This window comes from Sus scrofa, chromosome 13, assembly GCF_000003025.6.
Source record: "Sus scrofa isolate TJ Tabasco breed Duroc chromosome 13, Sscrofa11.1, whole genome shotgun sequence".
NCBI classification, from domain to species: Eukaryota; Metazoa; Chordata; class Mammalia; order Artiodactyla; family Suidae; genus Sus; species Sus scrofa.
Window position 1 is genome coordinate 146,471,732 of NC_010455.5, and position 18,406 is coordinate 146,490,137.

At 39.5% G+C, this 18,406-nt stretch overlaps 1 protein-coding gene across 6 annotated transcripts in view; it reads left to right on the plus strand.

Annotated features, from left to right (window-relative positions):
• Positions 248-18,406, plus strand: part of CFAP44 (cilia and flagella associated protein 44) — a 156,557-nt gene continuing 138,398 nt past the window's right edge. For 2 of the 6 annotated variants that reach the window (XR_002337896.1, XM_021070364.1), the window contains exons 1-4: positions 249-2,516; positions 8,693-8,794; positions 15,732-15,887; positions 16,389-16,548. Coding sequence is in view for 4 of the 6 variants with exons in the window: in XM_021070364.1 (XP_020926023.1) it covers positions 8,698-8,794; positions 15,732-15,887; positions 16,389-16,548 (413 nt within the window). In the remaining 2 variants the exon portion in view is untranslated. Of the gene's footprint in view, positions 2,517-8,692; positions 8,795-15,731; positions 15,888-16,388; positions 16,549-18,406 lie in introns of all 6 variants that reach the window. The other 4 variants (XM_021070360.1, XM_021070361.1, XR_002337897.1 and 1 more) reach the window with 3 other exon arrangements.

Sequence of the window (18,406 nt, forward strand, 5' to 3'; positions counted from 1 at the left end):
TGATAGTAGGGAGTACAAAGGCAGACCTAGTTTTTTGGTTTTTTTTTTTTGTCTTTTTGCCATTTCTTGGGCCGCTCCTGTGGCATATGGGAGGTTCCCAGGCTAGGGGTCGAATTGGAGCTGTAGCCGCCAGCCTACACCGGAGCCACAGCAACTTGGGATCCGAGCCGAATCTTCGACCCATACCACAGTTCACGGCAATGCCAGATCCTCAACGCACTGAGCAAGGACAGGGATTGAACCCGCAACCTCATGGTTCCTAGTCGGATTCATTAACCACTGAGCCACGATGGGAACTCCCAGAAATAATATTTTTTATAGGGTTGTAAAGATTAATTGAGTTTAATATAAGTAAATGTGCTGAGAACAGGACCTGACTCACAAGCATTCAGTAATGATGACTGCCAATTTTTTGGTGTACAAATAAATACACTATTCCTTCTGTGTTTCCAGATTTTTTTTTTTTTTTCTCTTTTCCAGCCATATCCATGGCATATGGAAGTTCCCGAGCCAGGGGCTGAATCTGAGCTGGAGCTGTGAACTAGGCCACAGCTGCAGCAATGCTGGATCCTTAACCTGCTGCACTGGGCTAGGGCTCGAACCCGTGCTGCCACAGACATGAAACAGATCATTAACTTGGTGGGAAGTCCAAGATTTTTAAAGGCATTCTGTAGTGAATTTGTGTTTTTCTCAAATTAATAACTGGACCCAGTGCTTTAAATTTAGAGGTATTTCACCTGAAAAGATGTTTGGAGGTTGAAATAAAACATATTGAGCATATTATTTGAAAATATAACCAACATGCTGTTTAAAAATGAGTTTATCCTATGCTTTCTGACTTTTTGACATCCTGCACATAGTAACAGCAAGGATAATAGTCTTATTTTTTAATCCTGGAGAATACGTGACTAAAGAGAACATTTCAGTGTCATAAACAAATGTATGGTATAAAGTTTTGGAAAATCATTATGGAAACTAGTAGACAAAATGTAATATAGCCATTTTTTTCTTATCAACTTTATTGAGAAATAATTTATATACAGTAAACTACCTCCATTTAAAGAGAATAGTTTATTGACTTTTATATACACACAAGTATATACACACAAAAGTACCACCATCACAATTAAGTACCATTTCTTATCATCTCCAAAAGATTCCTCCTGTCTCTTTGCAGTGCATCTCTTCCTTTGCTCCAGGCCTAGGCAACCACTGATATTCTTTTGGTCATTGTAGATTTGTTTACATTTTATATTCAAGGAATCACACATACTATTGTATTTTGTTCCTGGCTTCTTTCACTCATCGTAGTTGAGATTCATCTGTGTTGTGTGTATCAGTTCACTCTTTTTTACTTCTGGGTAGTATTCCACTGTGTAGGTATTTATCCATTTATCTGTCAATGGCCATTTGGGTGGTTTCTAGTTTTCCACTATTGTGAATATGGCTGTTGTGCACAAGGCTTTGTAGGGACAAGTTTTTGATTCTCTTGGGTAAATACCTTGAATATGGAACAGCGTGGTATATGTTTAACTTATAAAGAGAATGCCAAATGTTTTTCTGAAGTGGTCATACTACTTTACATTCTCAACAGCAGTATATGTGAGTTCCAGTTGCTCCACAACCTTCTCCATTTGGTGCGGTCAGTTTTGAAAATTTTACTTGTTCCAGTGTCTGTGTAATGTGTGTTGTGGTGTGGAACTCCCTGTGGCCTAGAGTTATGCATCTTTCCAAGTGTTTATTGACTGCTCATACAGCTGATGTGATGAAGTATGCAGTCTTTTGCCATTTAGAAACTTAGGTGATTAGTTTTTGTCTTATTAAATGATGAGTCCTTCACATATTCTAGGTACAAAGTCCTTTGACATATATTGTGAGGTTGTAGCCATTTAAAAACAATGTTTTGTAACCAGTAAGGTACTTAAAAATAAGTATGATGGTGGCTGTGCCACAGAGCAATTAGAGGGCAAACTGCTAAACCTAGAAATCCGTCAAGCTAGGCCTATTATTTCGTGCACCTAGAGTCCTGAGACCAAAAATCCCATATCATAAAATATTTATTGCTAAAGACCCAAAGAGATAACAGCAACAAATAAATAAATTAAACAAAAATAGCTCCGCAACGTTTATTTGCTGATGATAGTGTGCGATCAGGGCCCCTTTGAATTGTTTTAGATTATTGGGCATATCTTTGATAGTGTTCAAGTCATTTCATTTAAAACAGCCTTACAATAATAATAACGTAGACTAGACGTAAACATTAAACTGGTATAATAAATTGGTAGAATGCTGGACTTCGTATTTGGGTTTGAACCAGGGACCAGACAGCAAGTGAGTGAAGGTCTCACTGGCACCGCTCGAGGATTCTCTGAAAGCCGCCTTTGGGCTGCGCATGCGCCTCTCGTCTGCCCGTCTCCGCCCTCTGGGAGGCGGGGTGGTGTTGCGGTGGTAACCGCAGTAAACGGAGACCTTGGGCTGATGTGACCAGGGACGCTCCGCGAAGATCAGTGCCTTCGGTAAGTTTTGACCCCAGCAGCTTGACGGTTCCCATAACCTCCCCCTCAAATCTGTTAGCGAGCCAGGGAGCAGTGAAACCCACTTGGACCTTTCTTATGCTGAACCACTGTTCTCCAGACTTTGCTGAGACATTCCTCTCCTTTCTACGGATCAGTTCCACAAACGTTTGAAGTGATAGCATTCGCAGGCATGTAGCCACACTCTGCAGTTACAAAGTGGACAAGAGTGGTTCTGCCAGCAAGGAGCTTGTAATCTGCGGGGGAGCAAGACAGCCGACAGTGGGAGTCCGAATTGGACCTGGCTGCACCAGAAGCAGGGAGTCCGTGGGGGAAGTGTCTGAGTTCTGTGCTCTGTGGTCAAGCAAGCCACACCATCCCACACTAATTGTGTGACACTAGGCAAGTTGACCTGAACTTTAGTTTCCTCATCTCTGAAAGGGAGGGTGGTGGTGCTTTCCTCAGGGGGTTCTTGTTACAATTAAATTGGGTAACGCAGGTAAAGTGCATAGCACATGCAAAACGTGACAGTCTACCTAATGAGTTGTTTAACAGAATTAGCCACAGGCTGGACCAATGAGCCTGAGTCAAATGAAAATAAATTTAAGATCGTTCTGCAAATAGACTCCCAAACCTAGCTAGCTCAGTTGTATAAACAGGACATGGTTAGGAACACACAAATAAGGTTTAGTCATTCTAGTTGGTTACGAAAGGATTATGATGAGTCAGTATATGATGAGCTTGCTGCCCCCCCCCCCCGATAATGTAATATTAGGCTGCCTTGAAGGAATACAGTGTCCCCAACAGGTAAAGTTATCGTTCATATCTTCTGGAAAGTGTCCAGATCCTTCAAAGGACGTACAACATTGGGAGAGATGTATGATGCATTGGGAATTAATTTCTTGAGCTATCCAGATGTTAAAAGGAGTTGAAGACACGTTAGTGAGGAATAATTGAAAGAACTGAGATGCTTTAGCTGGGAAAAGAGAGAATTTGGGGAGGAAAGTAAACCAGCTACAATTATTTGAATGGCTATAGTAAACAGAGAATATATCTTCCCAGAAGAATTAAGGGCTGAATAGATCCAAGCTGCAGGGAGGAAGTCTTCATTTAATATAAAATGAATTTACTAAGAACTAGAGCTGAGAACATTAACAGCTCACCCTCTTACCTGAAATGTGTACATGGAAGCTGATTAATCATCTCTTGAAGCGTTCCTTCATCTGTCCATTTGTTCAGGAATTAATACATTCATTCCTTCAGCTATTTTATGTACCAAGTACCACACACTGTTCTTTGAAAGCTTTACTGTATTAACTCTTTGAGATCTCAGAACGACCTTGTGAAGTAGGTACTGCACTTTACAGATGACAAACAGAGAGAGGTTAAACACTCAACACCTCACAACTAGTAAGAGGGAAGAGCTGGGCGTTGAGCCCAGTCAGCGTGATTCTAGTTGTTATTCTCAGCCTGACCAACATACTAGACAGCTCTTCTAGTGGTGCTGGTGCTGGGCTCCAGTTGTAGATGTGGGATTGTATGCAGGTGGGAGGTTGGACCAGATTAAACTTCTTTCAACTCTGAAGTTTCCATGATCATATTTATTGAGCCCTAAATGTATTAAAGAGAGTGAGTGTTAATTATAGTAAAAACCACCATTATTTTCCAGTATCTATGAGGAGTTTTATATAAACCCCCAGTCCTTAACTCTAGTTCCTATCCCTGGCTGCACAAAAGAATTACACAGGAAGTGAGAGCCTGAGAAAAGTAGGTTGTAAAAAGTTTTCTAAGTGATTCTAAAGTGCAGCTGGAGTTGAAAAGTGTGGATAAAAGATTTCATTTAATACTTAAAATAACTCTGCCAGACAACCTTACATCCTCATTTTACATATTAAAGGACTAGCAGGTTAAGGGATGCTAGTGGCATGGCCCTTGGCCAAGTTTACCTTTTCCCTTGGCCAAACTTGGATGTTAACCCAAGTGTCTCTGGCATCAAAACTTTACCAGCTTATAATGCAATTTCTCAGTCCTTTCATCCTAAAAAACAGAAAGAAAAAAAAAAAAAACTAAAGGAAAATAAGGTTTGGAATAAAGCAAACCTCATCCCATCTCATCTGTTATACTGCTGGTCTCCAGGAGACCAGGAGCCCTCCTACCTGACCTGTTCACCCACTTTTCGCAGGTTCTTCAGTCACCTTTTGTGACCCCCAAAGCTAAGAAAGGATCTCAGTATTTTCTGTCCCGTATCACTAGTTCAAAAGAAAATAGGGCAAATTCCTTGGGTTCTACTTCCTTGCATTCTTCCATACCGTACACAACCCAGCATTACCTGGCCTGGTGACAGTAATGTTTATTGAATAGTAGTATTAACCACTTGAGGATTTTATTGTCTATGATAGCACAGAATAAAGTGGGATGCTTTTTTGTCTTGAAAACATTTTACTTTTTGCTGTGGTTCAAATCCTTTGTTTACAGAGTGCTTCAGTTACTATAATTGTTTCTTTCCCACTTGAGGATGAATTTATGAGTAAATTTATTAGGTCTTATGGGCTCTTCATTAGAAACTATACCCTGTTAAGGTTCGGGTATAGAGTGTTAAATGTATTCAGACAAGAAATGTTTCATGAAGCTTGTATTGGTGGGAAGCAGGAAAGAAACTATGAGATTGAAATTATTGAGAGATTAAAACTGAGATTAAATTTCTGACGTACTATTGCCAGTTTTGGAAGGGGGACAGGGCATGCAGGCAGCCTCTGTAAGCTTAGAACAACTGAACTAGAGCCGGAAAGAAAGCAGGGACTTCAGACCTACAGCCACATGGACCAGAATTCTGCCAGCAACCTAAGTGAGCCTTTGGATGTGAATAGAGCTCTGCCAACACTGATTTCCACCTTGTGAGACTCCAATTAGAGAACCAGCTGAGTCACAACTGTGCCTGGGTGTTTGACCCATAGAACCGGGAGATAATGAAAGAGTATTATTTTAAGCTACTAACTTTGTATATGTCAGCAATAGGAAACTGAAACCATACCTGTTTATAGACTAAAGTGTTACTCAAACTTGCAGATTAAAAATTTTCGTTTTTAGTTCTTAATTGATTAACAATAATAAAAATAACAGTTTGGTCTTGTTGGCAAACCACTGACTGCCTTTCCTTCACCGATGTGGGGCACACATCAAGGCAACTTAGATAGTAGTTTAGTTTCCTTCCAATACCTTAAATATTGACTTTTATCAAGAAAATCTTTGAGTCTCGCTTTAATCATGACTATCAGGCCATCTAGTTCTGGTCAGCCTCACACTGATCTGAATCAGTGATTTAAAAGAGAAGTTATTCGGAGACTATATTTTAAAGAACTGAAATTACTCTTCTTAGACTGTAAACTATTTGGAATAGGGGGCTCTGTAGTGATTACCTGTGCATCTGCTGCAGTGCCAGCCTAGTACCATCTGTGTATAAAGATGCTCAATTGAAGTTCTCGTTGTGGCTCAGCACTAAGGAACTTGACTAGTATTCATGAGGATTCAGGTTCGATCCCTGGCCTTGCTCAGTGGGTTAAAGGATCTGGCATTGCTGCAAGCTGTGGTGTAGGTTGCATACACGGAAACTGTGTTGCTGTGACTGTGGTATAGGCCAACAGCTGCAGCTCTGATTTGATCCCTAGTCTGGGAACTTCCATATGCTGCAGGTGCTGCCCTAAAAAGAGAAAAGACAAAAAATAAAAAAAGATGCTTAATAGTGTTAGGAATTGAACTGATTTAAATTATGAAGAACCTTGAAAGCAATGGAGAAAATGGCCTTTAGTTATGTTTGTGGCCATCTGAACATGTTTACCCACACTATGTGATAATCTGCAACCAACCTGCAACAACTGACATTGCCATATGATGTCAATTATATTTTTAATTTAATTACTGAAATTAATTATTTTAAACTGAGTCACTTGTATGAACATAGAAAGCAAGGCGATGTATCCAAATTGGAAGGAATAGGAAATGTGCTGGATGATAGAATTTTCATTTTAAAAAACACATATGCCCACAAACCCTGGTGTATTTTTCTGCAGTCAGGTGAGAGAAAGGAAGGAAGGAGGGAGGGGGAGAGGGAGAAAAAAAGGCAGGAGAGAACAACCCAAAAATAAAAAAGAAAAGAAAAAATACCACACACACACACACACACACACACAAAACACACAAATTTTAAAAGGTAAAACATCATCTTGGTAACCCGGAAAAATGGCTCCAAAGTACTAAACATGAAATTTAATGAGTATCGTCTTGGGACATATCTTTCTTCACAATCTTTTATAGGAGAAACATTTGGTCAACGTACTGTTGTCCCCAAAATCAAGAGACAGTATCATTATGATGTTACTGAAAGAAAACGAATGGAATAAACTAATGTCCAGATGAAGGCAGGTAGTAGATGTACTGCACTCTCCTGAACTGATGATGTTTTGTGTCTCATGTCTGCTTTTGGAATCCTCCTCTTTCTTGAGAGACCAGAAAGTTGTAATAATGCATTAACTGAATTAATTCTTACAGCAGTCTTATAAGTAGTTTTTTCTTCACTTCTATTTTACAACTGAGGAATTCATGTAATGTTTAATTAGCTGCTTTTGTGGCAAAACTGGGATTCAAACCTGAATCTAACCACAGATCTGATCCAGATAGAATCATTTTTCTATTCTGCCTGCCAGCCTTGCCACAGAAGAATGTTGAGAAATGTGTGATGTTTAGTGTAAAGAAATGCAGTCTTAGAAGGAAGACATAGCTGGTGTTCTCAAAGATAAGCTGCAATGGAGAGAGAGGACAGAGAAAACCTGCTGTGTCATCCCCCTCCTTAAAATACTTCAATGGCTTTTTGTTGTTGTTGTTGTTGTTTTGCTTTTTATTTGCTCACCCATGGCATATGGAGGTTCCCAGGCTAGGGGTCGAATTGGAGCTAAAGCTGCCGGGCTACATCATAGCCACAGCAATGCCAGATCCTTAACCCACTGGGCGAGGCCAGGGATCAAACCTGCACAACCTCATGGTTCCTAGTCAGTTTGTTTCCATTGTGCCATGATGGGAACTCCTTCAATTGCCATAGGAATAAGTTCTAAACTTCTTAGCAAAGCTTGGAGACAAGTTTATGATCTGCTACCTGCCTCCTCTTCCATATCCATTTCACTCTCCTGCTCTGGCCAAGAGACTGCCTTCAGCCCTTCAAGGACACAAGCCTCTCTCTGAAGCACCTTCTGCCTAATACATTCTTTCCCATTCCATGCCTGGATAACCTTACTCATCACCTGTGTCTCCCTCTCAATCTCTCTCTCTCTTTTTTTTTTTTTTTTTTTTTTGCATTTTAGGGCCACATCTGTGACATATGGAAGTTCCCAGGCCCTTGGTCATATTGGAGCTGTGTCTGCCAACTACATCACAGCTCAGAGCAATGCTGGATCCTTAACCCACTGAGTGAGGCTAGGCATTGAACCCTCGTCCTCATGGATACTAGTTGGGTTCGTTATTGCTGAGCCACAATGGGAACTCCCTCATCTGTGTCTCAAATGCCTCTTTTTGACCCCAGACATGGTTTCATCTTCTTGCTCTATGTGCCCACAGCATCCTATTTTTTTTTTTTTGTAGCACTCATTCGATTTCAATTGCTTGTTTAATACCTATCTTTCTAAACCACCTCCACAAAGTTAGAGACCATATTGTTCTGATACTGTAATTTAGTGCCTAGCATGAGATTTGAAGTGTAGAAAGTGTCCTCAACTAATATTTAAAACTTGAAATTGATTAGTAACACCAGAGAAGTTTGATGATGGGAAGGAGGGAGAGAAGGGGATGAACCAAAGGAAGGGTGTTGGAGGGTTCATCTTCATGGTGGAACATTTAGGGAAAAAACAAGCTTAAATGGTGTTTCATGGTGGACCCCTGGAAAACCAGAGGGCACCACAATGACAAGTTTGCCTGGAGGAAGGGAATAGCTGACTGCATTTTGTCATTCTACAGAGGTCTGATGGCAGCTGTATTCTCCTGCTGGTGAAGTCCTTTTGGATACTGTGCAAACATATGATTGTCAACACACGTGGTGTTTGGTACTTATGGAAATCGTTTAGGGGGAAAGAATCTGTTAATGATGTTTATTTTACAGCTCTATCCCTTTCTCTGTCTCAATTTTGTGCTTACAGAGAAAATGAGGGAACCAGATGATCAGGATTCTGGTGGGAGGAAATCAGATAGATTGAAGGGTGATGGAAGGCAGACTCATTCCTCTCGATCTACCTCAAGAGGTAAGTAAAGATTAGAATATATACTTAAGGTATTTATTATTAAATTTAGGTAAAATAATTTTTAAAGAGTACATATCTAAGTTTATACAATAGAATGATTTACTTGTTTAATTCCCTTACTCTAAGTTAAGAGCCATCTGTGTTTTAATCATTTATCTCTAGCTCCTGGAACATAGAAGTTACCATGATCTCAATGATGATAATGACCTATCTTCACATCTGGTCTGGTTCTCCCTGCAGGGTACATAGAGTCTTCCATGGACTCTAATACAGTGCAGTGGAAAGAGAGCTGAACTTAAGTATTGAGTCCTGGGTGGTAGACCCAATACTAAGACTAAATACTAAGTGGTAACTTAGAGATGCTCGATCTTGGATAAATTATTTCACATTTCTGAGCCTCAATTTGTTTCACCCATTAAGATGATAACTGTGAGCTGCTTGAGGAACAAATTGGATAACATACGTGGAAGGATATCATAGATAGCAGATAGAAGGGAAAGTGAAGAATTTTGTAACAGGATTTTTAAGAAGGCTGGCTCTTTCTGACTGGGCACCATGGTGTTAAGTAGCTTAGTGGAATCTTGACTTTTTAGTTCTAATCCTAAATATAGTTTCAGGAATATAATTTTCACTATTTACCTAGAAGAGATCAGGTCCTGGGGAAATCACTTCATTTACAAGATCTACGTTAGAGTCTTTCAGTCTATCTGAGGCATTCCTGGTTAATCCATGTTTTCTCCATATCATATTTTATGTTAGATGTGTCTCTTATCTTGCTTGGGCTCTTTCAATGAGGACTTCTACTCAGTTCTTTGTTTTTTTTCAGGGCCGCCCCCATGGCATATGGAGGTTCCCAGGCTAGGGGTTGAATTGGAGCTGTAGCTGCTGGCCTACACTACAGCCACAGCAATGCCAGATCCAAGCTGCATATGCGACCTACACCACAGCTCAGGGACTGAACCTATATCCTTAAGGATACTAGTCAGATTTGCTTCTGCTGAGTCATGACAGCAACTCCTTTACTCACTTTTTTCTATCCACACCACTACTAGAGTTATCTTTCTAAAAAAAATATGATTATATCACTCTTCTAAAGAGCTTTAGTTTGCTTCTCTTTAGTTTTTACATTTCCACTTTTCTACTTTCTATATTTCTGACACAGGATTGTCCATTTTTAGTTTTCAGTCCTTTGCAGCATTTTCCTGGGTGTCTGGGTTTAATGACAATGATCCTTTGTCTAGCACTGCCTGAGTCTCCCTTTCTTATGTTCGACCTACTTAGGGGTAGGTCTTACCAGGTGTAGCCTGGCCCTGTGCTCAGCTCATAAATTAATTCATACGTCATGGGTTTTAGGATCCTGAATGTTAATATGAAATAGTTTGCTGGCACCCTGAAACCTTCTATCTTGGTGCTGTGAGAAGTCTTTATCCTGGTTCAGCCGTATACCTGAGGCTTCTTTTTTCCCTCCCCCTGGAGATCTTACCTTGTTCTTAGTTTTGCCAAAGTATCTGCACAACATCTTACCCTTTAGAACTTTCAAGCAGAGGGAATCTATTTCCTGTTTTCTATGGAGGTAGAGAGATTAAGGTAGACACCTCCCCATACCCAACAAGGGATTTCTGCTATAACGGAATCCTATTAGGAAACTTAGGGAGTTCCCACTGTGGTGCAATGAGATCAACAGTGTCTCTGCAGTGGCAGGGACAGTTTCGATCCCCAGCCCAGCACAGGGGGTGGTGTAGATTGCAACTCCAGCTCAGATTCAGTCCCTGGCCTGGGAACTTCCACATGCAAAGAAACTTGGGCCCATAGTTCCGGCCAAACCATCCAGCATTTCTCACAAGAGTGAAGGACTGTTAGTTACTAAGACACTGACTTCTGATTCTTATCAAAGTATTAAATTATTGCTGGCCCCATACCATAAATTGGGAAATATTTTGGTCTTGTCTATTTTCAGAAATATTTTGTGTAGAATCAGTATTATTTCTTCCCTAAATGTATGGTAGAATGCACCAGCGAAGTATCCAGGCATATAATTTCCTTAGTGGGAAAAATTTTAACTGTGAATTCAATTTCTTTAATAAATAGAGGCTGTACTGTTTCTTCCTTGGGATGTTTCATAAATTCATATCTTTCATAGAATTTGTACATTTCTTCTAAATTGTAAAGTTTGTTGGCACAATTCTGTAGGATCTATTTTCATTCTTCATATTGGAGATTTCTGTTTTTTCTCTCTTCTTTCTTGGTTGGCCTAGCTAGGGGCTTATCTGTCTTGTTGATATTTTCAAAGAATAAGATTTTGGCTTTGCTAATTTTTTCTAGTCTTTGGTGGTTTTTAATTTCATTGATTCTTTCATTTTTATTATTTATATTATTCTATTTTTATTATTTTATTAATAGTTTTAATATTTTAATATTTCTATAATTTATTGTTTTATTTGTTAGTTTTATTATTTTCCTTCTACTTACTCTGGGTTTTTTTTCTTTTCTTTTTCTAGTTTCTTGAGGTGGAACTTTATGTCATTAATTTTTTTTTTTTTTTTTTTTTTTTTTTGCTTTTTTAGGGCCATACCCATGGCATATGAAGGTTACCAGGCTAGGGGTCTAATCGGAGCTACAGCTGCCAGTCTGTGCCACAGCCACAGCAATGTGGGATCTGAGCCACGTCTGCAATCTACACCACAGCTCACGGCAACAGTGGATCCTTAACCCACTGAACAAGGACAGGGATCAAACCCGCAACCTCATGGTTCCTAGTTGGATTTGTTTTGCTGCACCACAGTGGGAACTCCTATATCATTAATTTTTAGCTTTTTTTCTTTTATGTGTGCTGAAAGCTATAAATCCCCCTCTAAGCATTTTCTTAGCTGCATTCCATAAATTTTGATATATTTTAATTATCACTTACTGTAAATGTTTTCTCATTTCCTTAATTTTAATTTAATTTTAACTTCTTGACCCATACATTATTTTTTTTTTTTTTTTGTCTTTTTAGGGCTGCACCCATGACACATGGAATTCCCCAGGCTAGGGATTGAATTGGAGCTGTAGTCATTGGCCTGCACCACAGCCACCGCAATGCCAGATCCATGTTGCGTCTGCAAACTACACCACAGCTCATGGCAAATGTCAGATCCTTAACCCACTGAGCAAGGCCAGGGATCAAACCTGCATCCTCATGGATACCAGTCAGATTCTTTTCTGCTGAGCCATGATGGGAACTCTGACCAATACATTATTTTTAAGTGTGTTTTTAATTTCCACATGTTTGTAGCTTTTCCAGATATATTACTGTAATTTATTTTTAATCTGCTTCTGTTATAATCAGAGAATATGCATACTCTGTATTATTTCAGTCTTTTAAAATCTATTATAACTTTTCTTATGTTCCAGCAAGTGATCTATCTTGGTATATACACTTGAGTGTGTATTTTATATTGGCAGCTATATTGCTTTATAAATATCAGGTTGGGATGTTTGGTAGTATTGTTTAGATGATCTATATCTTACTGAGTTTTTGACTAGGTGTCTAATAATTGATGAAAGATGTATATATATAGTATTAACCAAATAGACTGAAAAGTTAAGGATATGCATTATAATCTCTGAAGCAATTATTAAAAAAGAAAACAAAGAAAAATAGCTAAAAAGCCAATGGAAATTATAATGGAATTTTGAAGAATAACTAATCTAAAAGAATAAGGATAAACAATCTAACAGAAAATAGAAAAGGAGAAATAGAGGGGACATGGAAGAGTAGGAGGGGTTCAAACAAATAATGAAATGTTAGACAAAAATCTAACTATACAAATAATTATATTAAATGTTAATGGACTGATCATTTAGGTAAAAAGGCAGAGGTGATCAGAATGGCTAATAAAAGCAAGAACTCACTGTGATGTTTACGGGAGACACACTTTAAATATAATGGTACAAATAGATTGAAAGTAAATGAATGAAAAAAGATATGCAAACAGTAAGCATAAGAAAGTTGGAATGACTATATTAATACCAGATAAAATAGATTTCAAAAGAGTACTACCTATGGCAAAGAAGGATATTTCATAATGATAAAAGGAGCAATACATTAGGAAGACATAACTATCATAAAATATCATAAAATATTATGTGTATAAATAACATCATCAGAATGCATGAAGCAAAAATGGAATTAAAGGGAGAACTAAATAATTCCAAAATTGGGAGTTTCCCTTGTGGCTCAGCCAGTTAAGAATCTGACAAGTATCCATGAAAATGTGAGTTCAATCCCTGGCCTTGCTCAGTGGGTTAAGGATCCCACTTTGCTGCAAGTGCCATAGGTCATGGATGTGTTTGGATCCCTTGTTGCTGTGGCTATAGCTGTGGCTGTAGTGTAGGCCATCAGCTGCAACTATGATTCGACCCCTAGCTCAGAAACTTCCATATGCCACAGGTGCAGCCCTAAAAAGGGGGGAATAAAAGAAAAAAAAATTCCAAAATTGTAGTAGGAAAATAGTCGGGTACTCCATCTAGTTACTTCATCATAACCAAAATAAGAGTTCCAATGATTAAGTTTTGTGTATTGTTTTTGTAGGTACTAACCATGCATAACTCTTAAAATTTATAATAATTGTAGGTAGTTCTTATGGATGTTCTGTGTGTACAATCACACAATTTGCAGGCTTCCATATTGTGTTTCCAATCTCACAGAGAAGGTGAGGGTAAACAAGGACCAGAGAGGCAAGCTGTATTTGCAAGAGGCAGTCTGTTTCATCTGGAGAGGAGAGGTACCACAGCTTCCTACTTCCATTGGCAAGAAAGAAGAAAAAGCTGAGGAAACTCACATATAAAACCCTGGGTTGTCAAACAAAACTTTCAGCTGGCTCTTTTTGAGGTCTCCGGCTGGCATATCTCCTTGCTTGGTCACCTCCCCTTGCTTCCTCCTGCACTCATCCTTGTTCGATTTCTACTCATTTTGCCAGCCCTTCCACCAGCCAGCCCTGCCATTCATTTCTGTTTTGAGGTTTTAATGGCTTCTAACTCTACAAAAAATGGAGTTTGTAATTCTGGCTTTCATTTTCAATGTTGATTTTCAATCATTTACAGGAACAGCAAGGCAAATTCTGATCTATATGTCAAACCATAAGCCTTCCACCAGTCTATTTTTGGATTATAAAAATTACAGAAACCTTAGGTCATTGCCAAGTTGCTTAGATATGCTCCTTTGCCAGTCTTATTTAATGTGTCTACTTTCCACATAGTTTTTCTCCCCAAACTCCACTTTTTCTATCTGTGGTACAACCTTTCAACAAGGCTCAGAAAATTCATTAAAAAAATGATGTACTCTCCTTCATCTATAGTCACTTTAAGTTCCTTTATCAATGATTCCTTCATTCTAATGCTGGAAAACCTTAATTCATCTAATGGCAGCTTGAATTTTGTTCCCAGGGAGAGGCCAGCAGATAGAGTGTAAAGTTTTTAATATCCTAATTTTTGATTGTGGGGAATAATCTTTGGGGAAATAATCTTTGATTGTGACAGTTACAAGAAAGAGATAAATATCTGTTAAATAGTATTATTGGAGAGTAGTTACCCAGGGCTCGCTTTTGGGGGAATCCAAACAGTGGTGCCCATTGGTGTCCAGTATTATTTTCTTTCCATCCAAATGCATGAATCCTACAGAACCCTGTCCTGTTGGCCCACCTTTCTCATCTCATCCATATTAGTCTTGGGCTTTGTTCCTCATCTTTTAACCTTGTCTCAGATCTGCTAGGTGGTTCTACTCTGTTTCTGGCATAATTTCCCATTTCTACTTTTTTTTTTTTTTTTTTTTTTTTTTGCTATTTCTTGGGCCGCTCCCGCGGCATATGGAGGTTCCCAGGCTAGGGGTCCAATCGGAGCTGTAGCCACCGGCCTAAGCCAGAGCCACAGCAACGCGGGATCCGAGCCAAGTCTGCAACCTACACCACAGTTCACGGCAACCCCCGGATCGTCAACCCACTGAGCAAGGGCAGGGATCGAACCCGCAACCTCATGGTTCCTAGTCGGATTCGTTAACCACTGCGCCACGGCGGGAACTCCCCATTTCTACTTTTTATGCTGAAAGTTCACCCAGCCCTTTCACCTGCTGGACATGGTATATTGGAACCATATCCATGTTTGAACTTGATCTGACTGTTGGCTTATACCTAGGTCTATTCCACCCCCATTCCAATTCTTTTTCTCTTCAGCTTGTTCTGAAGCAAATAGTCTAACTCATTCCTGGGTTTATATCATCCAGGGATAAATAATTGACCCAGAGTTTACTCTTTTTTTTTTTTAATTTTTTTTTCAATTTTTTTTTCTTTTTTTGTCTTTTTGCTATTTCTTGGGCCGTTCCCACGGCATATGGAGGTTCCCAGGCTAGGGGTCTAACCTACGCCAGAGGCACAGCAACGCGGGATCCGAGCCGCGTCTGCGACCTACACCACAGCTCAGGGCAATGCTGGATCGTTAACCCACTGAGCAAGGGCAGGGACCGAACCCACAGCCTCATGGTTCCTAGTCGGATTCGTTAACCACTGCGCCACGACGGGAACTCCCAGAGTTTACTCTTGAATTTACATTATTTATACTTGACATAAAAAGTCCTTAAAATAATAAGTGTTGATCAAATAAGAAATAATATCAGTGTACTAGCCAATCTTTTTTTTTCTTTATCTTTTACTTTTCCATAGATGTGCATTGATAGGAAATAGATTGGAAATGAAATTAAAATGGAGATTAACTCACAGGAAATCTTTTAAAAATTTTTTTGTAAAGTTAAAGGAGAGACCAAATAAAATGATTTTTCTAGTGACTACCTCTTGGGTTTAAAACTCATTCAATTTAGAGCACAAATTAACTGCAAGTATTAGCTACTTTGGAAATAAGAAAATATTTAATTCAAATTTAGAAATGATTAAATTATTTTTAACAGCTGCTATGAAAGAGGATAACAAATCTGTTGAAGATACCACTGGGGGAACATTTACTGAAGGGGAAGAGCCATATTTAGATGATGATGAATCCTATGTGGAACCTTTGGAAGGAAGTTCAAGTTCATTTCAAGATGATTATGCAGAAAGTATTGGAGGTAAGTATTATTCGTTTTCTATCAGTAATTATCCCTGTTTTAAAGACAAACTGCCCAAACCAAATGGTTGTAAATCCATAAAAGAAATATTTGCAGGATATGTGGGGGTGATAAAAGAAAGCATCAACCATATTCTGAGTTTAGCAATTCTGGAGTTGTGTGTTCTCTTTCTGAGGCTCACATACTCTGGGGAGTGAATTTTCTGGGGAGCCAGATGGCCTAAGGGGTGATATATCCCAGATTAGTGAGAATAACTCTCCCTTGGAACTGACTGGGAGCTGTTCTTTGAGACAATCAGAACCATGGCCAGGGCTCAGCCCTCACACCAATGCACGCCGTCTCCTCCCATGCTCCTTAGTGGGTGGCATCCTATGTTCGGGCCAGGAGTTGTGGTTACTGCCAGACTATAATAGGCCAGGTACATTCCTCCTATCTTTGCAAAATGTGATTTTAGGATTGACTAGATACTCTTCTTAGATGAAATATTTTAACATTTTTTAGAATCTCGGTATATGGAAACTCCTGTCCCAGCAGCAGAAGAGGCAGAAGAGAAAGTTAAGAAGAAGATATCAGAGAGCTTCTTCTACGATGAGATGGAGCTTGTTTCGATGCCTTTTGTGACTCCAGATTCAAACATACCACTGGATCTTCTCACACTTGTGTATCCACTCCAGCTACATATGTATAATCTTGGAATTTTGGCTTCTTAGGCCAGGGGTTGGCGAATTACATGAATCAAATCTGGCTCCTGGCCTTTGTTCCTAAATAAAGTTTTATTGGATCACAGCCACTCTTATTGATTTACATTTTGTCTGTGGCTGCCATCACACTACAAGGGCAGGTTCAAGTTGTTATAACAGAGACCATCTGGCCCAGCAAGGCCTAAAATATTTACTACCTGGCCCTTTAACAGAAAAAGTTTGTCAACCCCTGTCTTAAGTAATCCTTAGAAGCTGGGCCCTTAGAGAAGCTGATATAGAAATGCCAGATCTTAATTGAAACTAAGCTTTTGTTTGATGCTAAATAACCACAAAGAGAAATGATGCTTTTCTGGCTGTCCTTTCAGGAGATGTGGTGTGAAGGAGACCAGCAGGCTTTTTATCCCCAATTGCCCCTTCTATCAGCCTGGCACCCCTTTTTCAATGCCTGTCAAGTTAAATCATTCTTGAAACACTGACGTGGCCATTGTCAGACATTAGTGCTTTCACATTTTTATCCGATGGGTTACAGAGAAGACAACTCTAGGAAGTAGCATACAAAATAACATGTTTTAATTGGACAAGAAGTGTCTGTGAAAAAAATGTAAAGGTGGGATGATTAACAAGGAGATTAAGGGTTTGCCATGACTTTATGATATTAGGCTTTTTTTTTTTTTTTGTGGTCTTTTCTAGGGCTGCCCGCATGGCAAATGGAGGTTCCCAGGCTAAGGGTCTAATTGACACTGTAGCCGCCGGCCTACACCAGAGCCACAGCAACGCAGGATCCGAGCCGCGTCTGCAGCCTAAACCACAGCTCACGGCAATGCCGGATCCTTAACCCACTGAGCAAGGCCAGGGATCGAACCTGAAACCTCCTGGCTCCTAGTCAGATTCGTTAACCACTGAGCTACGATGGGAACTCCTGATACTAGGTTTTTAAGGCACTCATTAGGAGACCATTTCTTTTAAGGCCCTGGGCTAGCAATTTAATTTGCCTACTTTCAGATGGGCAGTGGTTATGACTGCTCACATGGCCTAAACTCTGACTGGCCCCTTGCAAAATAGGTAAGGCAGTGTACTTCCTGACTCTGTTTTGCTTTTTATGTAAGAATAGAACATGTTTTTATTCTAGCTTCTAACTCTGTTTCCATTCCAGGTGTAACTAAAACTAGTTCACCCTGAGTCTTGTTATGCTGTTGGCCTTCTTCTAATCTATTTTTTTCAAATGAGGTGGTTTCTTAGTCACCCAGAAATGCACATGCTTTTCCTGAAATGCACATGCTCTGATAAGCTTCCCGAACCTGCTGCATTATTTCCATGTGGAGAGGGGCTTGGGCATAGTCCTCTGAAGATGCTTTGTGGCTAATTTTGATTTGGCTGCTTTCTGCTGGCCCCTGACCCTGGGCTTTTGCTGGTTCAGGATAAAGGTATCTCTATATTAGAGACTTATGCCTATTTTGTAAATAATAGAGGCAGGGGGACCTTGACTTCCGATTCAGTGCATGAATCCTTTCTACTCATGCTGGATGAGTAGCTGCATAAGCTGTAAACTTTTCTTGAACACTTTCAAAACCAGGGCAATCACAAAGTAGCTTATCCCACTTTTGAATAACTTACATTATTAGGGAGCTCATCCAAAATCTCCCTCTCTGGAATGTCCTGCATTAGAATCAGTCCTACTTTCTAGAGATGAAACAAATATAAACTCTATTTCTTTTTTTTTTTTTTTTTTTTTTTTTTTTTTTTTTTTTATTAAATTTTATTTTCCCACTGTACAGCAAGGGGGTCAGGTTATCCTTACATGTATACATTACAATTACA